General features: G+C 51.4%; 1 protein-coding gene across 2 annotated transcripts; it reads left to right on the forward strand.

The window, feature by feature from the left end:
• The first annotated feature begins 5,981 nt into the window (after window positions 1-5,981).
• On the forward strand, window positions 5,982-22,451 carry LOC140902545 (glyceraldehyde-3-phosphate dehydrogenase 2). Of its 2 annotated transcripts, none has more exons than XM_073322721.1 (11): window positions 5,982-6,066; window positions 14,472-14,597; window positions 15,371-15,467; window positions 16,910-17,016; window positions 18,626-18,716; window positions 19,022-19,140; window positions 19,660-19,741; window positions 19,854-20,005; window positions 20,377-20,539; window positions 21,304-21,401; window positions 22,051-22,451. In XM_073322721.1, exons 2-11 carry the CDS (start codon window positions 14,569-14,571, stop codon window positions 22,121-22,123), a joined length of 1,011 nt encoding a protein of 336 aa, XP_073178822.1. In that variant the 5' UTR covers window positions 5,982-6,066; window positions 14,472-14,568; the 3' UTR covers window positions 22,124-22,451. The 2 variants fall into 2 exon arrangements, with proteins under 2 accessions (XP_073178822.1, XP_073178821.1); XM_073322720.1 differs by having other exon boundaries at window positions 5,998-6,089.
• The last annotated feature ends 868 nt before the right edge of the window (window positions 22,452-23,319 follow it).

Below are 23,319 nucleotides of genomic sequence, written 5' to 3' on the forward strand. Positions count from 1 at the left end.
AAACCGTCAGTTGCTGTCTGCGCAGCGGCCCTGCAGGCCGGGAGACCAGGATTTCTGGAAAGGCTCTGCTCGAGCTCAAACAGGAGTTTGTTCAGGGCAGGTCTCGGGCCTGTGTGACACAGGACATCAGAGTAGATGATCACAACGGTCCCTCGTGGCCTTGGACTCTATGAATCCGTGAGAGCCTGCGCTATGTAGCAAGACGGCACCAGGTCTGGAACACGGGGAGGGCAACTGGGCACGGGAGATGGGACCCCAAGTGCAGCATATGACCCATCACCTCAGGTGCCTCCCCCCCTCTGACAGAGACCCCGACGGGCTCTGTCTTTTCCCTGTGCTTTGGCAGTACTTTGCACAGCTTGGCCTGCCCATAAAACAGCGCCTTGAGTCCCTGAGGTGTGTCAGCTCGCCAACTCCCAGGCTGCCCAGCAGAGGGACGCGTGTGCGCTCACGTGCAGCACCGCATGCCCCGTCACTGCACAAACAAGCCAGGACCAGGCAGCAGGACACACACACGCAGAGTTTATGCCCCAGTTAATCTAGAGCTCACCAGCCCCGGCCTGCAGGAGAGGCGGGACTCTCCACTGGCTTTTAGCCATGCGGGGACATGGGCACACAGGAATAGTTGTGATTCTAGCCAAAAGGGGAGTGGGAAGGTGTATGTGTGTGTGCAAACACACACACAATGCCATACACACAAAGACCACACACACACACACACGCAGAGTGCAAAGTTCATCCGTTCCAGCAGGGGGCAGCAGGGATGTACACACATTCACTACAGTGAATATATATAATGCAAAACATTCCCAGTCAAAACATCCCTCTATCTATTCATCCATCCCCATACACACCCTTGTATCTATCTTCCATCTCCCTCTCTCTTGTATCACCTCCTTCTGTGTCTGTTATCCATGGACCATTTGATCTCCTCTGTCCATCTATCTTCCTAAAAGCAAAACTAGAACCCAGGAGTCCTGACTCCCAGGGCTTCTGAGAAATCCTTCCCCAGCCATAACAGCTCACCCCCATATCAGATGCAGAGCTAACAAACTGGGACAAGGGCTCACATTGGTGAGCGATCCAAGCCACAGACAACCTCAGCCTGGGGAATTGTAGACCAGTCAGTCTAACTTCGATACCTGCAAAGATATACCAGAAGCAATGATTAAACAATCTATTTGTAAGCCCCTAGAGGATAATAGGGTTATAAGGAATAGCCAGCAGGAATTGGTCAAGAAGGAAACAAACCTAACTAAACTAATTTCCTCCTTTGAGAGGGTAACTGGCCTAGTGGATTGGCGGCGGAGCAGTAGATGTGATATATCTTGATTTTAGTAAGGCTTTTGAGACAGTCCCACATGAGATTCTCATAAGCAAACTATCCTACTACACACATCTATCTATCTATCTATCTATCTATCTATCTATCTATCTATCTATCTATCTATCTATCTATCTATCTATCTCTCTCCATACACTTTATCTATCTAATCTATCTATCTATTGCCAAACACAACTCTCTCTCTTTTCTCTTCCATCTCTCTGCATCTCTCTCTTTTCCTGCCCCCTTTCTCTCCCTGTCTCTCCCTCTCTCTCCAGTGAGGCCTGACGATTTATTTTTAGTCTCTTCTCCACGGCCTGGGGCCCCACCGGCCTGTCTGCAGCCAAAGCTGCAAACGCAGGCGGTGTCAGAGCGGGGACAAGATAACCCAGGCAATCTCCGGTGAATCTGTGTTGAGATGCAGAGAGGAAGGGGGGTTGTCAACCTCTGGGGGTGATCTGGGAAGGGTTCTGCATTTCCAAAGACCACATCCAGGACCAAAGGATGGGTGGCCTGGGTGAGGGACAGGTCATTGTCTTTGAGATGTAACCTCCCTAGGGCAAACAGATACCTGGTCATGCTGGCAGTCCATGCCGGAGTTTGCATTAGTGCAGGTTATTGATTTGGATGCTGGTTAGTCTCTCTCTTGCTCTGCTCATTGATTGGCTAGTTATTTTAGTCCTGCGATGAGCCTGAAGTGTCAGTTCGGCCATTCCCTAACTCAGAGATGTTAAATGTATGTAGGATCATAATGGTTGCGCCAGGCTTGTCCAGCTGAGATCGGGGTCCCATTGTGCCGGGTGCTGCACAGCAAGAGGCAGCCCCTGCCCTGGCTGAGATCAGAGCCCCATTGTGCCAGGCGCTGCCCAGACACAGTGAGAGACAGTCCCTGCCGCAGCTGAGATCAGGGCCCCGTTGTGCCAGGCGCTGCACAAACACACAGAGAAAGATGGCGGTCTTCCCCTAACCCCATTCACAAAGGATTTTGGGATTCTGGTCATGGGATGATTTTTTGGTAATATTTTTGCCTTTCTGGTCAAACAATGTGGCAGAGAGGAGAGCTACTGCCAAACCCGGGAGTTCTGACTCTCAGCATCTCCTTCTAAAAGCCTTGATCCCATTCACCTCCCAGAGCTGGGGAAAAGAACCCATGAGTCCTAATTCCCAGTCCCCTGATCTAACCACTGGACCCTGCTCCCCTCCCAGACTCAGGGATAGAACCCAGGAGTCCAGGCTCCTAATATTGTCACAAGGGGCTTGTTTTTTTTCATTCTGATTCCCCCTCATCATGCCTCAAACAGGAGGCACACGGGGTCCCGACTCCCATGGTCCTGGCCTGCCTCTCTGGCCTAGTCTGGCCTAGCTGGGCCTAACCACCAGGCTAGAGTTGGGTGATCAGTGCTGAGTCATGGCCAGCCTCCTGTAGACCCACAATTCCTCTGGCCCATAGAGGGTTAACCCCCTCATTTAGAGGAGCTGCGTAGGGGTCGGGGCTGCAGCAAACGTATTGGGATGCCAATGCTGTGTGAGTGATGGGCCGGGGGTTGCCATGGCAGCGGGATTCTCCTCGGGCCTAGCCTTTTCAAAGGCATCAGCCACAGTGGGCGAGAGCATCACCTCCTGCCCCCCCCCCCCCCCCCCCGCCGGCTGTCGCCTGAATTATTAACAGCTCAATTGTGCTGGCTCATTTCTCCGGCTGACGTCAGGCAGGCGAGCGGCGGGCTCGTGCACGCACCACCCCACCACCACCGGCTGGGGGGATGGGAGGCCTCCGAGCAATTCCAGCATTGGAATAGGGAGCCAGCTGGCACGGGGACCCAGCTACAGTACCCAGATGTCCCTCTGCTTCAACCTCACCCCCATTCATCCCCATGCACACCCCTCATCGATCCATCCCCCCACACACCACTCATCTGTCTATCCATCCCCCCTCATCTCTCTATCCACCCCCATCTGTCTATCCATCCCCCACACACAACCCCTCTTCTATCTATCCTCCCCCATACATATACCCCTCATCTATCTATCAATCCCCCATATACACACCCTGATCTATCCATTCCCCATACACACACACCCCTCATCTGTTTACCCATCCCCTATACACACCCCTCGCCTGTCTATCCTCCCCCATACACACCCTGATCTGTCTATCCATCCCCATATACACACCAAGAAAAGGAGTACTTGTGGCACCTTAGAGACTAACCAATTTAGGGAAAAACAAGGGGAAATAGGTTACCTTGCATAATGACGAGGAGTAATGGTCTCAAGTTGCAGTGGGGGAGGTTTAGATTGGATATTAGGAAAAACTTTTTCACTAAGAGGGTGGTGAAACACTGGAATGCGTTACCTAGGGAGGTGGTAGAATCTCCTTCCTTAGAGGTTTTTAAGGTCAGGCTTGACAAAGCCCTGGCTGGGATGATTTAACTGGGAATTGGTCCTGCTTCAAGCAGGGGGTTGGACTAGATGACCTTCTGGGGTCCCTTCCAACCCTGATATTCTATGATTCTATGATTCTATGATTCTATGACTTAGCCACTCCCAGTCTCTATTCAAGCCTAAGTTAATTGTATCCAATTTGCAAATGAATTCCAATTCAACAGTCTCTCGCTGGAGTCTGGTTTTGAAGTTTTTTTGTTGTAATATTGCAACTTTCATGTCTGTAATCGCGTGACCAGAGAGATTGAACTGTTCTCTGCCTGGTTAATGAATGTTATTTCCCCTTGTTTTTTCCTCCCCACTCCCCCCTCCCTCAGACATTCTTGTTAAACCCTGGATTTGTGCTGGAAATGGCCCACCTTGATTATCATACACATTGTAAGGAGAGTGATCACTTTAGGTAAGCTATTACCAGCAGGAGAGTGGGGTGGGGGGAGAGAAAACCTTTTGTAGTGATAAACACCCATTTTTTCATGCTTTGTGTGTATAAAAAGATCTTCTATACTTTCCACAGTATGCATCCGATGAAGTGAGCTGTAGCTCATGAAAGCTTATGCTCAAATAAATTGGTTAGTCTCTAAGGTGCCACAAGTGCTCCTTTTCTTTTTGCGAATACAGACTAACACGGCTGTTACTCTGAAACCTGTCATATACACACCCTGATCTGTCTATCCATTCCCACCATGTCTATCCAACCTCCATATACACACCCCTCATCTGTCCATCTATCCCCCGTACACACACCCCTCATCTGTCTAGCCATCCCCACCTACCCCACCATCTATCTATGTATCTGTCCCCACACTCCTCTATTTACCTGTCTATCTATCTATTTCCATACATATCTATCTATCCATCCATCCCCATACACACACTCATCATCCATTTAATCTATCTATCAATTCCCATACATACCCCACCATCTATGTGTACCCATACCATCTATCTATCTATCTATCTATCTATCTATCTATCTATCTATCTATCTATCTATCTAAGAATGGCCATACTGGGTCAGACCAAAGGTCCATCTAGCCCAGTACCCTGTTTTCCGACAGTGGCCAATGCCAGGTGCCCCAGAAGGAATGAACAGAACAGGGAATCATCCAGTGATCCACCCCCTGTCGCCCATTCCCAGCTTCTGGCAAACAGAGGCTAGGGACACTATCCCTGCCCATCCTAGCTATTAGTTATTGATGGACCCATCCTCCAGGAACTTATCTAGTTCTTTTTTGAACCCTGTTATAGTTTTAGCCTTCACAACATCCTCTGGCAAGGAGTTCCACAGGTTGGCTGTGCGTTGTGTGAAGAAATACTTCCTTTTCTTTGTTTTAAAGCTACTGCCTATTAATTTCATTGGTTTCAGAGTAGCAGCCGTGTTAGTCTGTATTTGCAAAAAGAAAAGGAGGACTTGTGGCACCTTAGAGACTAATAAATTTGTTAGTCTCTAAGGTGCCACAAGTACTCCTTTAATTTCATTGGGTGGCCCCTAGTTCTTGTGTTATGGGAAGGAGTAAATAACACTTCCTTTTATCTACTTCCTCCACACCCGTCAGGATTTTATAGCCCTCCATTATACCTCCCCTTAGCCGTCTCTTTTCCAAGCTGAAAAGTCCCAGTTTTATTAATCTCCCCTCATACGGAAGCCGTTCCGTACCCCTAAGCATTGTGTTGCCCTATCTCTCCATCCCTGTACAGCCCCACTATCTATCTAATCTAACTGTCAATTCATTTCCATACCCCACCCTCTCTCGTGTTTTGTCTAGTTTCCAGGGAGGTAGTGGCAGAACCCAAGAGTCCTGGCTCCTGCCCTTGCCCCACCAGGGGTGCATTGCCAGCTCACACCAGGCAGGGAGCAGTCACGAAAACTACAATCCCCAGAAGCCCTCGCGAGCAGCTGTGCAGCCGGAGGATGCTGAGGGGGAGAGAATCTGCGCATGCGCTCGAAAATGGCAGTGGGCGGGGCGTGATCCTGGAGGCGGTGCGTGCCGCGTCGGTTGGTAACCGCTAGCGCGCCTCGCGACAAAGCTATAGCGCCTGCGCAGTAGAGGCCCCTAGCTTTTTCTCCCTCCCATCGCTCCCGCTTTCCATCACGACTGTTTGGCCTGCACGCGCTGTGCGGTTACTAAGGCGCGCGCGGCTCGGAATGGGCGGGGCGGGGACAGCGCGCGCCAGACAGGGCGGGGCGTGGCTGGGGGGGGTGAGGGAGGCGTGGCAGGGGAGGGGCGGGGGGAGTATATAAACGGGCGTTTGCACCGCTGATGCTTTCGTTCGACGCCATCCAGACCCCAGACCACCTGGTATGTGGGGCAGGGCGCAGCAGGTGACGGGGCTGGCTGTGGGGGGCTGGGCATGTGGGGGAGGGGATGGATTTGGGGTGGGCATGTGGGGGAGGGGATGGATTTGGGGTGGGGGGTTGGGAAGTAGGGTGCTCCAGGTGGGGAGAAGCTGTGGGGGATGCAGCAGGGGTTAGATCTGGGGTGAGGGTGGCTGGCTATGGTGGGGAGGGGTTGGGTGCAAGGTGAGCTGGGGAAGTGGGGTGGGGTGGGGTGGCTCTTGGTGTTTGGCTGTGGTGATGGGCAGCGTGAGCTGGGGAAGTGGGGGGGGGGGTTGGTGGCTGCATGGGGTGGGGAGCTGGGGTTAGATGGGGCGTGATGTGGAGAGGGGCCAGGAGGAGGTCTGAGGGGCAGCATGTGGAGGAGTTGGGTGGGGGGGTTAGTAGTGGCAGAACTAGAGGGGCTGTGGGGCAGGGACCCCAGCTGTGGAGAGCTGGGGGGGGTAGAGGATGCTGCAGATGGGGAGGAGGCTGGCGGGGGCATGGCTTAGGGCCCTATATATGTGCAGAGAGTTGTGAGGAGGGGGTGTCTTGTTGAGGGGTAGGATGGGAGTAGAATGAGCATCTAGGGTGGAGTGTAAATGGGAGGGGGCCCAGGGGTGTATCAGGGAACTGGGGTGGTGGGGAGGTTCCCTGTCTGGTAAAGGAGGGATGCAGCTCTGAGGTGGGAGTAATCAGGGTGCCCTGGGGTGGGGAGGGGAGTGCAGAGATCTGCTTGGGGAGCAGTTGCATGTGTTTGGGGCAGCTTGAGGGGGTGACATCTGCAGAGGGGGGTGGGGGGTGATGATGCAGACTGACCTGGTGGTGCCCTTGCACCATAGATTTCTCTAGAAACATGGAAATATCAGGGGAACTCCAATCAGACTCCGCATCACATCACCTCCCCTCCCCCTCCCAGCAGGGCAGGGCTAGAGGAGGATTTACCTTCTAGTCACCGCCTGCAGCTATGCAAGAAATGAGCCCGTCCCCCTGTGGGGGATGGGCAGATGCAGTGCTCTTCCTTTGGACCACCCATCACCGCCCCATGTGGGAGATCTATGGGGAGAATCTCCCTGCTGATCAGATCAAGTGGGTTCTTTGCTGTTTGCTTAAAATAGAATCTACTCAAAATAGACTAACCCCAGAGCCACAGCCGCATCTCCTGCTTGAGGCCTCGTCCCTCCACGCCTCTTACATGCCTGATTGGATCCCCCAAACCCAGCCCAGAACACCTCCAGGGAATGTTTCACAGCTAGTGGCCTTCTGTTCTCCTTCCTGTGCCCTGCCCCTCTGATATGGGAAGCCTTTTATTGCTAGCATGCTTGTCCTTCCAGTCGCACCAGACAGCGGGTGCTGAAAATCGCCTGACCCTGGAGGGATTTAAACCTCTTCCTTCCTGACACTAGTACTTCCAGTGAGATTATATTGGTTCCCCTCCCTCCATGTGATCTAGCTGGGAGTAACAGTTGCAGAGGCAGGAGATGGCATGCTCCCCACAGCAAAATTGCACCTGCATTGGAGGACAGACTGCAATATTATTGCCCAGCCTCTGCTGTATTGCACCACTACCAATGTCATATGCCCCTCCCCTCTGCAGACGAGGCAGTCTCTCCCTATTAATATATGGCAGCTAGCTTAAAATCAGCCACTGGTAGCAGGACAAGAAGCGTCTGTCTGTAATCCTGCTCAAGACTGATGGTTAAATTGCTGCTCTGTTGAAACCTAGTGTAGACAGTGGGGAGATAGTTGTGTGCTCTATCCACTAGGTCCTGGTACTTTGGGCAAGTCACTTCCCCTCTCTTAGCCCCCATTTCACAGATGGGGAAACAGTTAATTTCTGTAAAGTGCTTTGAGATATACAATTGTATTACTTAGCACTTTTAATCAGTACATCAGGCCCCAGAGATCCAAGTACATTTATAGCTCCTCGCCAGGGAGGCACTCTTGCCTCTGTCAGCATCTGCAGCCAGCAAGCTGTGTTCTCTCCTGCCTCCCCTTTCAGAAGAAAAAGGGGGTGTGCATATAGAGCATATTTGTGACCCTTGGCCATGGTGCTGAGTGAGTATCTAAACTGAGCAGACTTCCTGTCTTTGATTGCTGGAAGTCTGCCAGAGGTGAAACTGGATCTGTCCTCTGGCGTGGGAAAGCAGACATCAGTTCTTGCGCTTGAGGAAACCTAGAGATCAGAACAAGTACCAAGGAGAGTGCCACTTGTCTTACAGAGGCAACACGGTCTAGTGGGAAAAGCAGAGGGAGTTGGGTGGCTTGTGTTCTATTCTGCTACCGACTCTTCCAAGGTCATTTAATCTCCCTAGCTCTCCACATTCATAAAATGATGCTTGTAAAGCCCCTGAGGTCTGACGCCGGGTATCTGTGCCTGAGCGAAGACAGCAGCGTCTGTGGCGTTCTCGTCTGGTTTTGGTGTTCCGCGTCCTGACCTCTCAATGTCACTGCGGTAGAACGCCTGCAGTGGGGTGGAAGTAGCCACATCCCGCCCCCCCCCCCCCTCTGCAGCCAGTACAGACTGGCCAGCTTATCTTGAATCAATCTCCGGGGGGAGTTGGAGACTGTCAAGTACTGAAGCAACAGGTTTCAGAGTAACAGCCGTGTTAGTCTGTATTCGCAAAAAGAAAAGGAGGACTTGTGGCACCTTAGAGACTAACCGATTTATTTGAGCATGAGCTTTCGTGAGCTACAGCTCACTTCATCGGATGACTTCAACAGGATGACTCAGTCGTATGCCGTTAGTTCTGTTGGAGCCTTAGCTGGGCTGGTGCAGATGTATGCCTTTAAGATCCCTTGTATTCCTCTGTGCGTAGGTCCTAAAGCATCACTATGTATTTGGCATTCAATTGGGGGCAACTGGGAAAGGGGCCATGGTGATGGACACCTAGCACAAGGGGGTCCTGCTCCATGAGAAGGAGTCCTAGTTGCTATGGTAAGACAAATGTCTGATAGATGATCAGAGTGCAAGGATACAGAAGGGGTTCTCATGAGTCATGCCAAAACACAGACCCCGCCCCCCTTTATATGGCAAGCGTAGCTTTGCAGTGATGCTGTAGGAATGAGCGATCCAGTCCTCTTGCCTCTAGAACAGCACGTCCTCTGCACCTTCCCTTCCTCGGACAGCACAGGTGTTGGGTTCAAAGCTGCAGCCCTATTAGGTGGTCCTTCCTGCTGCACTTTGCCTGTGTCTACACTAGCGAACTTACAGCGGCACAACTGTGCCGATGCAGCTGCGCCCCTGTAAGATCGCTTGTGTAGCTGCTTTATGCTGACAGGAGAGAGCTCTCCTGTTGACCTAATAAAATTGCTTAAATGAGAAGCTCTCCCACCACCCTAGCACTGTGCACCCAAGTTTCACTGGCATAAGCACTCATGTTGCTCAGAGGGGTGGTTTTTTCACACCCCTGAGCCACATACATTTTGCCAAATAAGTGATAGTGTAGACATGGTCTTAGATTTCAGGGTTGGTAGCTGTGGAGTGAAAGAAAGCTGGCCATGGTCCCTCTGCTGGGAGTGGAAGTGATGAGTCCACCGCAATGCAAGTGAGTGTTAGGAGCTGATCCTCACGCGGTGCTGTGCAACAGAATCCATCTTGCAGAGCTGGCCATCTTGAAGCGAAATGCCATCTGCTGCCTCTAGCAGCTGCTGCCTCGATATTTTTTTTTGCACAGGCTCCTGGATTCTGATAGGGGTTGCGGGGACCAATTCTACGATAAATCCCACCCCAGCTTTGCAGTCAGAGGTCTGCAGTTCTGAGTGTACCCTCACAGGTGGCTTCATTCTTTGGTAGTGGCTGGATATTCATGCCCCATCAGGACTCGGGCCAAACCCCCTGCCTGCCTGCCTGCCTGCACTGACCTGCTGCATCTGTGTTTATCTGTCCGCCTTGTTTGGTTTCAAAAAATTGTCTGTCAGCAGGCTTGCCTGTAATATTTCTGGGTGCTTATCTTTGCCCTGCAGGCCCCAGTCCCTACTGTGATTTTTTTTCTTTTGGGGGGGGGGGGGGAGGGAGCGGTTGGCAGCATGTAAGACCTAGATGGTGCCTGTAGTGGTTTGGGTCAGGGCTGAGGGTCAGGGCGTCTGGACTGTATTCAGTCAGTGCTAGTGATTTGTGCCTTAGTTTCTTGGTATGTGACTTAATTGATATCTGGGGGGAGTCTGAGACTGTCTAGCGCTGAAGTGACAGGATGACTCAGTCATATGCTGTTAGTGCTGTTAAAACCTGGAGCCCAGTTAAAATGGAGAATTCACCCACTCTTGTACAGGTAGGGAAACTGAGGCACAGACATGGCATGACCTTGTCCAAGGTCACACCTGTGAGCTAGTGGCAACTGGTACCAGAACCTGGGAACCCTGACTTCCAATCCCGTATACGAACCCTTGTCACACTGCTTCCGTATCTGAGGGAGGCTGGATAAAAGTGGATAAGAGGCTGTTGAACCAAGGGTTGGGGATGTGAGCTACTCAAATTGCTTGCCAAAAGCACTGGTCCGTGAAATGAAGTGGCCTGTGATGTACGAATCTCTTGCTCTCCTGTTTTTCTTGAGGGACAGACTCCAGAGGGATTTCTTGGCTCTCAAAAGGCAAAGGCTCAGGCTCAGTGTAAACACAAAGCAGAGTGCTTTCTTCTACCCCAGTGGGGCCTCATGCCAGATTCACCTTTGCCATTTGACCTCGTAACTGATCTCGTGGAGAGGGGCCTCTGGGAGTCTTCTGGGTAATGCTATATTCTGCTGATTCAGATGCAAGATGATGGATGGCAGCATCATACCAGGATTTATAGCTGATGGAAGCAGAGGGCTATGTAAATGGGCCTAGCAAAGTACTTATACACACACCAAGCCCTTGACAGCATTGTGTATTTCCAGTACTTGAATAGGCCTCATTCTGATACACCTGCCTAATGACCTGGTTGGGTTTTAGCTTTGACTTACATTGCTCTGGGTCATAAGTGCAAGCCCCTAGCACAACTGGCATGGCTGCATCTGAGTCTGCAGGGGGTGCAGGGTAATGTCCCATGCATCTCTATGGGGCTTTAACTCTGAAATCTCCTGCTCTGGGAAGATCCTAGCTGGCTCGTCCAGTCAGAGGGCTGGGAGGGGGTGGGGGACTCATTGCTGCTACCCCATTATGGCTGGATTGAGTTGGGAGGGTGCAGAAAGGGCCCCCCACAGAATTCTCTGCTCAGTTAAAGGGGGTGAGACCTCCCTCAAGGATGTCCCCAACCTGTCTGAAGACAGAACAGTGGGAAGGACTTGAGCCCTGAATTGTCTTAGAGTTGAAATTGACTTGATTAGGATCAATTGCAGTCACATTAGCATTCTAGGTCTAGGCCTGCACTCAGTGCACATGCCCTTCCCCTACCTAGCCTCTGCCTGCAATGGTCTGCTGGGCTGACTTTGCACTGACAAAACAGAGGCCTCCCCTGAAATATGGAATTTAAGGCCCATAGCCCATCTCGCCACGCTCCATCTGAATGTGCTTCATACACATAAGCACATGAGTAGCTGTTGCAGGAAAGGGGGCCCAAGTGCTCTGCAGGATCAGGGCTGGTGTCCCCATGATGGGACTAAACCAACATCAAAGGAACTGAAAGTAAGAATGACTTCACTGTCTGGGTCCTTTTTCTAAAAGACCTGCACTAACTGTTATAGTAACATAGATCTCAGTATAGTCAGTGATGGTTAAAGATCAGTTTTAAAGTGTCTTGAACTCGCTGTTTTCAGTATCTCCAGTCAGTAGCTAGGGCAGCCAGCAAAATGCTGCAGCGTTGTAACTCTCCGTTGAGCCAGGAGTCAATTGGATCATCTGTTAGTGTCAAAGTTTTCAGGTAAGCTTTGATTTAAGTGCATCTTAGTGGGAACCTAAACACACATGGGCCTTAGTCTGGCCTCCTGAGACTGTATATTTCTGGGGACTTGCTCTTCTTTATAGCTGCGTGTAGTGATAAGCAAATAACTGCAGCTTCCCTTTTAAACTCTGATTTGATCAGCCTTGGTAGGAGCAGATCTTGACAAATAGCAAATCCACAAAGTTCAGATAGTGAACTTCAAAATGCAGAGCAGATCTGCACTTTAATCTCTCACAAATGACTTGATCCCAGGAGGTCAAATCCCAGGGTAAATTTGAAGCGCTATTCGGTAGATGATATTCTCTGTATTTTGTTAGCATCTAAGCCATTGAAGCACGGGCCTCAGACTCTGTCCCAATCTGGGTATGTCTACACAGCACTCAGAGCATTGATAGGGCCCTACTAAATTCATGGTCCATTTTGGTCAATTTGATAGTCATAGCATTTAAAAAAATCATCAATTTAATGATTTCAGCTATTTAAATCTGAAATTTCAGTGTTGTAATTGTAGGGATCCTGACCCAAGAAAGAGTTGGGGGGGCTTTGTCACAAGGTTATTGTAGGGCAGGTTGCGGTACTGCTACCCTTACTTCTGCGCTGCTGTCTGCAGAGCTGGGCCCTCAGTCAGCAGCCACCACTCTCCAGCTGCCCAGCTCTGAAGGCAGTGCAAAAGTAAGGGTGGCAATACTGTGAACCCCCCCTAAAATAACCTTTGCAACCCCACCTGCAACTCCCTTTTGGGTCAGGACCCCCAATTCTAGATACGCCAGTCTTCCCTGCGAAATCCCTATAGTATAAGGTAAAAGCACACAAGACCAGATTTCACGGGGGAGGACCAGATTTCATAGTCCCTGACGCATTTTTCATGTCTGTGAAACCTCCGCGTGAGCTGGGATCCTGGGTATGGACTCGAGTGGCTAGTCTGTGCTGCGTCAGCTTTGCAGCTGCTGTGCATCAGGCTAGCTAGATCAGGTAGGCCTGCGCATGGTGCAGTCACACCTGATGGCAACATAGCCACACGCAAAGTAAAGCAAGCTTCTCCTGTTGTCCAATGCAAAGGACTCCTCCGCTGGGGCTTCGTTACAAATTCTGGTGCACTAGCCAGCATAGAATCCAGCTCACGCTTCCCTAGCTGGACCTACAGGCTGAGTAGTGTAACTTTACCTTAGTGGGGAGGGCTGATAGCTGTGACTGACGGACACAAAGGAGGCAGCACCTTGACTACAGTGTCACTTTATTTATAGTCCAGTGCCTCATTGTGGATGCATCAACAGTGGGGGAAAACTGACAGGGAGCTGTTCTGCAGAAGCTATTCTGGATTATCTCCCTGTGAAGGTACTCTGGAATGTGTACCCCCAAGGAGTCATTCTGGAATAGCTCCCGGGCTTTAAATTCACACCCTACTTTATTCTGCAACCACTTCCCCTGTCTGGACAAGCCTCAAGATTCCTGCTCAATACGCAGTAGCCCCTGGGGAGCAAGGGGTGTTAAGGTATAAGGAATGGGATAGAGCATATAGAATTTTGTTGCAACTAAGGTCTTCAGGGCATGCAGTTTGCTGCTCTGTGTCATGTGTCACACAATGGGGCCCTGGTTTTGGATCTGCCCAAGGCACTACTGTAATAAACACTGGTTTCAGAGTAACAGCCGTGTTAGTCTGTATTCGCAAAAAGAAAAGGAGTACTTGTGGCACCTTAGAGACTAACCAATTTTATTTGAGCATGAGCTTTCGTGAGCTACAGCATGCATCCGATGAAGTGAGCTGTAGCTCACGAAAGCTCATGCTCAAATAAATTGGTTAGTCTCTAAGGTGCCACAAGTACTCCTTTTCTTTTTGTAATAAACGCTGTTTGTATAGCAGCATCGTTAGTTAGGTGCCCTTGACTGGATCCCTCGGATCTCAAAGGTTAGAACAGAAACAGCAGGACCACAAGATGGACAATGCAAATGAAAGGATCAGAACTGTCCCTTTTGAGGGGTGCCCAATAACAAACTGGAATGGGTGCTGCCATTCACCTTCTCCCCTATGCAAACAAGGGTGGCATTGAGTGACAGGCTGCACACTTAGAACCGATCAAATGGTTTTGTTCCACGTTTCTGGCCTGTGGAACTCAGTCCCACAAGAGGTCACTTTGGCCAAGAGCTTACAGGGATTCAGAAAAGGCATAGAATAGCCAGAGTTGAGAGGGTTTCTTAAAATAGGATTTTGGAAGGGATGTAAACCCTCTGCTTCAGGGTATAAGCCTCAATCTCTAAAGGAGGTCAGGAAGAAACCTCCTACCATGGGCAGGCTATTCCATCACTGCCCTTGAAGGAGCCTTTCTTGTACCTTCCTGTAACAAAATTAGGCCAGGCCATGGTGCGAGTTGGGACACTGGTCTGGATGGACCCTCTGGACTGAAGTAGTTGGGCAAATCCCACATTCCCAGTCGCTCTAAAGGAGCTGTGGCTTTCCCTTGCAAAAAGGCCTGTTTGCTGTTATCTTGATACTGGCATCTGCCCCAGCCTCTGCTCTGATTCCTTTTTCCTTCCAGACTTGAGGTCTCCCAGCCCCGAAAACCGTCCATTCCGGAGAAAGAACCGGAGAAAGTCGAGGAACCGGCTCCAGTAGAGAAACCAGTAGAACGAGTCATGTCTGAGCTCACTGTTGGGATTAATGGGTAAGGCCCCAGACTCCCCCTTATGCTGCCCCCAGGGCTGGAGTTGTAGCCCGCTGCTACCGTGGGGCTGCCCAGTGCAGTGGGAGTGAAAAGTTCTGCTGCATGTAGTAAGAAGTGGGCTCCGTAACTGGCAGCAACGGTAAAACCAACCGTGCGGCGCTTCCACTTGTTTTGCAAGTCACTCAGTGACTCCCTGCAGCTCCGGTGGCTGGGGACGCACCCTGCCATTGAAATAGAGTCTGGATCTTTGCCCCTTTGGCCTCACCAGAACCACACTTACTGGCAGCTGTCTTCATTTCAAGGAAGAGCCCAGCTCATTCATAGCAGTAGTGGTGTTGAATGACTGAGCCTGAAAATGCAGTTCTTGCTTTCTTAGTGACTGCAAGGGTCACCAGGTTGTCATCTTGAAGCATTTAACTCCTCTACAGCTGCCGGATTGATGTCGGGGGTGTTCATGGAGGAACTTGTTCCAAGGTGGTTAGGATGGCTGGCTTGTGCTCCTACTAGATCAGAGCTAGGGGGCACCACTAGAATGCAAAGCGAAGGGGGTAGCTTAATGTCCTAGTGATTGGACAGTCGTGGGGAAGCCCTGCTGACTGAGCTCCCATTGGCTGCGCTGCAAATGTGTGTGTGTGTGTGGGGGGGGGTGCTCTTGGAGGCTAAGGAAGCTCAAAAGCCAGCATGGAAGGGATGTCCCTTCATGACTAGCTCCCTAGATGGGACTATGGCTACAGTAGGAAGTACCTATCTAACTACTAACATTCCTGTTCCAGATTTGGCCGTATCGGGCGTCTGGTCCTCCGAGCCTGCCTGGAGAAGGGACTCAAAGTGGTGGCCATCAATGACCCCTTCATTGACCTCAACTACATGGTAACCCTCAATCCAATGGCCAAACTAACCTGCCTACGACACTCTTCTGCATGTCTCGGAAGCTCAGGCTCCCATAGTTAGTTCTCAGTCTCCCTGGACATCTCCCACCTCACAACCCTATGTAGACAGTGATTGTGGCATGGGTGAGCTTGGCCAGCTGGCAGATCAACATGTGACAGGAACTGAGGACTGAGGGGGCCTTGTTCAGCCTATGACTGGCTTTCCTGGGGTGCAACCTGGAACTGGGATACCACTGAGCCCTCTGACATACAAATCTGGGTCCCCTCTCACTGAGGCTGTGACAAGCTGCAGATCTTTCCCAGTCCTGCACTCACACAAACATCTACACAGGTAGGGACAAACCTAGCTGCAGTTACATGAATGCTTCTCTCAGCCACTCATAAACGAACAGTAGAGGCTCCAACCAACTTCCCCCCCAGTGTCACAGCCTAGGACCCCCAGAGCTGTACTGTCTTGCCCTAATCAAAAGCCTGACCAGTGTAAGTTTATTACCCAGTCTGCCCCTTCTGTCCTGCTTGGGACCCCCTTCCCCAGTTCAGTCTTTGTTCCTCTGGGGTTTTCAGGTGTTGTCACTTCCCCTCTTTTATAGCTTCTTCCAGTTTGCTAGAAAGATCTTTGCTCGTGATGTGGGGGTCAACCCCTTCCCCCTCAAGCATCCTCATTGCCTACCTGCTCCCTATTGTACCTGAAAGACTAGTTGTGGGTGTTTCCAACTTCATAACAGAGCAAAACTTCATAGCTCTCCATACAATGACAGCACATACAATCCAACAGGGTATTAATGTTCAACAGATCAAGCCTTTTAAACTGGTGCCTCAAGGCAGACTTTGTACGAAACATGCCATAATGATATCACTGTAGTGACTATGGGGTGCAGTGTCTCTCAGCCATGGCCAACTTTCCTCTGAGCTGCCTCACCTGGGACTTGATCCTTGTGTTCCAGTCCAAGCCAGCCCCTGTGGTTTAGAAGCTGGGTGGGAGACATGGGTTTTTTCCCTTGGCCTTGCACATTCAGCAACTGCTGGCTGCTAAGGAGCCATTGCATCTCTGACACCCAGCTTTGTCTAGGACCCATCCCACAGTCACTGTTGGGTTTGATTGCTCAATGCTAGGACTCTAAGGGCACCATACCCCTTAGCTTTCAGGGAGCTTGGCCCTTCTGCCCTCTGTGCTGATGCATGATCAGTCAGTGTCCTCTAGATCTACTTGGAGGATAGTCTTAATGCTCGCTGCCCACCGAGCGAGAGGTTTGCTGCTGATCAGCCCCCATCTTGAAGAGAACTGGTCACCAGCTTCACCTTCTGCAGTTGATGGAAGCAGAGTTGATCCGCTGGGGAGATTCCCCTGCTGAATGACAGGAGCTACCTAGGGTAACTCCACGAAGGCTTGGGTTGCTAGGCTGACGCACTCTCCTCTTTCAGGTGTACATGTTCAAGTATGACTCCACTCACGGGCGCTACAGCGGCGAGGTGAAGGCTGAAGATGGCAAGCTGGTGGTGGACGGCAGTGAGATCTCTGTGTTCCAGTGGTGAGTACGGGGAGCTGAATGGACCTATCCTCCATGACCATCAATGGCTGTTAGCCAGCATGGGTGGGGATGGTGTCCCTAGCCTCTGACTGCCAGAACCTGGGAATGGGTGATGGGATGGATCATTTGATTACCTGGTCTCTTCATTCCCTCTGGGGCTCCTGGCATTGGCCACCATCAGAAGACAGGATACTGGGCTAGATGGACCTTTGGTCTGACCCAGTATGGCCATTCTTATGTAGCACAGGGTGTGGGCTGGCACCTCATCACTGGCATAGTGCTTGGGATCTTGCCAGCTAAGCGGGACAAATCTCCTCAATAGTAGGAGGGGAGACCTCTGAGCCCAGTGCATGGTGCTGCAGGAAGTGATGGTCCTTCAACAGTGGATCAGTGCTAATAGTTGCCAAATTGCTGGAGGGCTGTCTTTTGTTGGCTAGCTGGGGAAACTGAGGCACTGAGCATTTGAGTCCTGACAGCCTTTCTGCACCATGGTGGCATCACTCCAGCGTTCTGATTGTTAGGCTAAAACTCCTTCCTGCAGTTTCAGCTGGCTGTAGTAAACTTCCTGTACATAGCTTCCTGTCCTAGACTCTAGCATTGGCATTAAATCAGCTGCCATGTGCCACTTCAGAGGTGGTAGCATTGCAGTGTACAGAGAGCAACTCCTGTACACTGCATCCTTCAGCACTGTCTAGAGAAATAACTACTTTCCTGTATAGCATGTCCAACTACTTGAGACTCCTACCAGTCTAGCAGAGCCTAGATGTGGCTTCCTAGTCTACCTCCTGCATCAACAGACCTGCTTGCTTCACTTAAGACACGAATCTGTAGTGTCAAGGAGACACCTCCCCTGACTCTGAAGCCCGTCCCGTTGAGCTGAGTGCATGGCTTGCTGGAAATGTCATTCTGGCTTCAGGCCGAATCAGAAGTGATTGGTCTCAGTACAGGGCGAAATTCTCTGGCCTGTTACACAGGTCAGACTAGATTAGAAGTCCCGTCTGAGAATCTGCTCAACTTAATTGTTGAGAGCCTAGCATCTAGAGTAAGATCCAGGGGTCTGGACCTCTGAAGGATCATGCTAGTGTGAATGAATGGATGGTGAGTGGATGTGACAGAGCTATGCAGTGATCTCTAGGTACTTGTGTGCAGCCTATCATTGTGGTGTCTGCCTCCAACTACTAATGGACTCTTCTTCTCAGCCACCTGTGAGCAAGGGGAAATAGTAGATTTACAGGTTGGGGGAAACTGAGTCACATATCTGGTTCCTGGCCCCACAGGGAGTCTGGTGGAGCTGGCAGTTCTCAAGAGTCTCTGTCTAGTGCCTTGAAACCAGAAGACCAGCCTTCTTCCAGATCCACTCAGACCAGACCAGATCCACTGCGTCTCCACTCAGCTGTATCTCTAGGTCACCCTAGAAATGAGATAGTCAAAGGAAGAGTTGGGTGCCAAGGGGCTGGTGTATCAGGGTCCTCAGAGGCTGGGGGTCCCACACCACTCCCTCAAGCTGTATAGAATGGGAACAGAGTCCTCATCTGTGCTCAAATGTGCATTGACCTCCTGGAAGTAGCCGGCCCTTGGGGCAGTAACCCTGGTCTGCTGTCTGTTACAGCATGAAGCCCAGTGAGATTCCCTGGGGTGACGCAGGAGCGCTCTACGTTGTCGAGTCCACCGGAGTCTTCCTCAGTGTTGACAAAGCTTCGGTGAGTGTCTGAGCTGCCTAGCTTGGTACAGGAGCTGCAGGGCCCATGTCTGGCTGGCACGTGAGGCTCAGACACCTGCTTCTCCTCCTTCATTGGGAGTTGGGTGAGAACCTGTGGCTAACAAGCTGAGCCACTACAGGGCTAGGACAGCCTGGCTTTGTCTGGGATGCCATTCTCCTGGGCAGCCTTCGTCCAAGACCTTAGTATGATGGAGTCTAGGTCTGCTAGTGCCTAACTCCTCCAGATGATGTTGGCCTGGCCTCCTCCATAGCAGGATCCTCCATGATTAGCCTCCTCTTCCACAGGCCCACATACAAGGTGGAGCCAAGCGAGTGGTGGTGAGTGCCCCCTCCCCTGATGCTCCCATGTTCGTCATGGGTGTCAACGAGGACAAGTATGACCCATCCAGCATGACAATAGTCAGGTAAGACCTGCCTCCCCACATTGTGCTGGGAGGTGGGGGCGGGGAGTTGGACAGTAGGATGGGATGACTTTCTGAGTTGCTCCCCAGACTGGCTTGGGGTGATTTCCTGAGTCTGGCTGCCTTGTATGTAGCCAAGGAGAGATGAGGGCATGGATCTGCCATTCGGGGGTCAGAGGGATGTTTGAGAGAGCCTCCATTTTGTGGACATGTGCCTGAGGAAAGGGCCCAAGACAAGAATTTAGCCACTTGTGCCATACAATTGGGAAGCGAGAGGCCTATAGACAGCTTGGGCTGGAAGATTGTCCCCTCAAGAGGAGGGCAGGTGGATTTCTACTTTGACATGTGAGCAAAGACTATCCTAATAGCGTGGTTTCTATTGTCTTCCCCCTTGGTCTCCCCTACACCAGGGAGAAATGGAGGTGGTGGTGGGAATGGGAACTCAACTAGGCAGGCTACTGGAAACCCAGGAGCAGGTGTCTGTTCTAGACATCATTCTGTCTCCCTTCCCTCCCCATGTAGCAATGCCTCCTGCACCACCAATTGCCTGGCGCCTCTGGCCAAGGTGATCCATGACAACTTCGGCATTGTGGAAGGACTCATGGTAAGTCTCCTGTGTGCTGTCAACCCCCAGCAGCTTGCCTGTGTGCGGGAACCGGTGACTGTCTCTCTAGCTTCTACCAGCTCATAACCATAATTCTCCTCTCAACCTTCAGACCACAGTGCATGCCTACACTGCCACACAGAAAACTGTGGACGGGCCCTCTGCCAAGGCCTGGCGCGACGGAAGAGGCGCCCACCAGAACATCATCCCAGCATCCACTGGCGCTGCCAAAGCAGTTGGCAAGGTCATCCCAGAGCTGAATGGGTATGGGCTATCTCTCTAAGCGGGCATCGGGAGAGGTCTCCAGTCTAGGTGTTCCTGTAGCAATCCTGCCCCAGGTGGCTGGGTGATGTCCCACAGGCCAGATAGCGGCTAGGAGAGAAACTCTGGCTCCTAGAGGTGGCCATGGGGATGGGCAAACCACATCTGTGTGGAAGCTTGCACCATTCATGGTGGCTGACTAGCAGTGTTCACTAAGCAAAACCTGAAACACCACGTCTCCGTTGGGAGAGTCTGGGGGTCTCCCTTCAGGGGTCCGATGCCAGAACCACAGACTGGTCTTCTAGATCCATTGATGTCTTGCTTACAGGCAGTCCTAATTGGTTCTCTCATTGGCTGAACTTCCCTTCTCACAGGAGGCTCACTGGCATGGCGTTTCGTGTGCCTGTCTCTGACGTCTCTGTCGTGGACCTAACCTGCCGCCTAGCCAAGCCGGCAACCTATGCTGAAATCAAAGAGGCCATGAAGAAGGCTTCTGAGGGCCCCATGGCTGGGATCCTGGGATACACAGAAGATGAGGTGAGCAGGGAATGTATCCACAGAGCTGTATAGGGCCTGCTCACGGGGAAGAATGCTGGTACGCATTGGCCTGGCATGTTGCTACTGATTTCTTCCAGGCCTTCTGGGGACTCTCCATTCAGTGCTTTAGCTGGTCACATGATGGGATCAAGAAGGAATTTTTGGATGTAATCTGGACCTTCTCACTTTCCTCTGAAACATCAGCTGGGACCCCAGGCTGGTGGGCCAGAGAATCCCTTTTGAATGCCTGGCTGGTGTCTTCACATGCTCAGGGATTAGACTGATGGCCATGTTTGGGGTCAGGAAGGAATCTTCCCTTCCCCCTCAAGCCCATCAAATTGGCAGGGACTTACATTTTTCACCTTCCTCCCCGGCATGGGGCATGGATCAACTGGACAGGTCTCGCCAACCCAGTTCCCTGCCATGGATGGGACCTCCTGCATTGGTGGCATCTCAGTCCCTCCTGTTCTCTGCTGGTGGCATGTAACAATGGAGTCTCCTGAAAACTGAAATACTGTAATCTGTTTGAAGTCCTTGGGGATAACGGTGACATTCTGTGGCCTGTGCTATATAAGTGGTCAGACTGACCTAATAGTCTATTTGGGTATTCAGCCCTATTAAATCTTGATGTGCAGCCTATGGTGCAATCAAAGCTGCTTCTGGGGACCTCTGGCCAAGGGAGGCAGGTCTCCTACTGAACTGGTCCCTACACATTCCTCCCCCTCCTGCATCTCTCTCAAGCCAAATGCCCCCCTCACTTGCAGGTGGTCTCTTCTGACTTCATCGGCGACAGCCATTCCTCCATCTTTGACGCTGGAGCTGGGATCTCCCTCAATGATAACTTTGTGAAGCTCATCTCTTGGTAAGGCCCAGCAGAGGGATGCTGCACTTAGTCCTAAGCAAAGGGATAGGTCTGAAAACCAGCCTCTCCTAGAAGGCTGGGGTGGAGGGGTCCAGCATGCTTTGGAGTCTAGTGACCACTCTCCAGAGTGGATCAAGAACCAACAGGTTCCATCAATTGCATCTCGCTTGCCTGGCATGAGGTGTCTGGGTTCCCCTAGCCATAGAGTATGCTTGGAGCGCCTTGGCCTAGTCCCATGCACAACTGGCCCCCGTAACCCAGCTGAAGACTTCTGGGTGAACAACTGGCTAAATCTGAGGGTCCCAGTCCAGATCTAGTGAGGTCACTGGCCCTGGAGCTAAGCTCCAGGTAGAGAACAGGGGATATGCCAGAGATCCCACAGGAAGACTGAGGAACAAACCCAGATCTCCTGAGTTCCAGTCAGTGCCTTAAGCACAAGGTCCTCTACTACCTCTGCCTTCTTCCAACCATCCTCAATTGGTCCAGAGGCCTATTGGCATGTGGCTGATCCAATAGGGATGGGAAACCAGGAGCCCCCTAGAAGTCATGTGGAAACATCCAGTTGAGAGGGTCTCCTTTGTGGTCAGGGTTGTCCACTTGGTGTGGGAGGTGGCTGAGAGCTGAACTTGTCCCTCTTCTCTTCCCATAGGTATGACAATGAATATGGCTACAGTAACCGCGTTGCCGACCTCTTGAGTCACATGTACACCAAGGAGAACTGAGCGCCTGTCCCACTTACATTCCAGGCCATCTGAAGAATCTGCTTCACCCCCTCTAGACATATTTGGCCACGAGATCATCCTATCTTAATGCTTCAACCACACAGCCCCAAATGCTGCGCCTCGTCCGTCCCCGTAAACCTCTGTACGTGTCCATGTGGGTGTGAATCCTGCTCTCACACAGCCTGCGTGCGCCTAACCAGAAAACTGCACCAACGCCTCCCCCGGGGGAAGGAGTCTAGCCCTGGGTTAGTAGTGGTCTGTGGCAGTAGTGTCATTGAGATTTCATAAGTGTTGGAAATAAAAGCCACTTAAAGTTGCAGAAACATGAGTGAGATTGTTCAGATCCTTTATTCCCACCTGCTTCTGAAGCCTGGGGCCCAATAAGATCATGGCTTCAGAGCTAGACTATTTGTGTAGTCCTCAAACTGCAAATGTAGTGTAGTAGCACCATATCTCAAATGGTGCCGTAGTGCCAGGTGCTGCACGCACAATCCCTGCCCCAAAGAGCTAAGCCTAAATACACAAGGAGGGGAAACTGAGGCAAGGCCCAGTCAGTGCCTTTCAGCACAAAGTAGGTCCTGAAGAGGCTCTAACAGGGTCCTGACCTGCAAACCACATAGCTGCAGATTTTTCATGGGGCCACCTCTCTAATTGCTTGTTTCTCTGCTGAATGTTTGTCACCTGCCTGTAGACAACCAACGGTCCATGGACTGCCACTGAGCACCATCAGAGCAAGATCACCCCCAGCCAGAGTTGGGATCTGTAATGACAGCTGCTGCCTTGTCTCTGTGCAAGGGGTTGGAGCAGATCTTGGTGGCTAGGGCCATGGGCGTCCCACCATGGTGGGGCAGAGAAATTAAAGCATCGCTGATAGTGCAGCGTTCAGGGGCTTCATGGTGACATCCTTAGAGCCTGGAGAGTCGTCCCGACCTCCCCAGCAAGGGCTTGTCCACACCTGATCTCTGAATGGAGCCATTCAGGGCTTTGCCTCGTTGCTTGGCTCCAGTCGACCAGCTGTTGCAGATTCTCCATAAAGGTATACATTGTGTCTAGCTTGGCATGTCACCATCTTGGCAAAGGGCTGTTCTCACCCAAAGCAGGATGCTGGGTTTTGGCAGCAACTGGGCCCTTTGCACTTGGTGTGCGCTTTCCTAGCGTGTCCCTTCCACAGAGGCTGGGGCACTCACGTGCTGAAA

This window comes from Lepidochelys kempii, chromosome 24, assembly GCF_965140265.1.
Source record: "Lepidochelys kempii isolate rLepKem1 chromosome 24, rLepKem1.hap2, whole genome shotgun sequence".
Lineage (NCBI taxonomy): Eukaryota > Metazoa > Chordata > Testudines > Cheloniidae > Lepidochelys > Lepidochelys kempii.

What these genes read in the sequence shown, in the direction of transcription:
- LOC140902545 (XM_073322720.1), top strand. Translation starts at nt 6,028, where the DNA reads ATGCTTTCGTTCGACGCCATCCAGACCCCAGACCACCTGGTATGTGGG. An exon ending in GTCATCCCAGAGCTGAATGG is followed by an intron (nt 20,006 to 20,376) that starts GTATGGGCTATC and finishes CCCTTCTCACAG; the next exon opens with GAGGCTCACTGGCATGGCGT. An exon ending in TTTGTGAAGCTCATCTCTTG is followed by an intron (nt 21,402 to 22,050) that starts GTAAGGCCCAGC and finishes CTCTTCCCATAG; the next exon opens with GTATGACAATGAATATGGCT.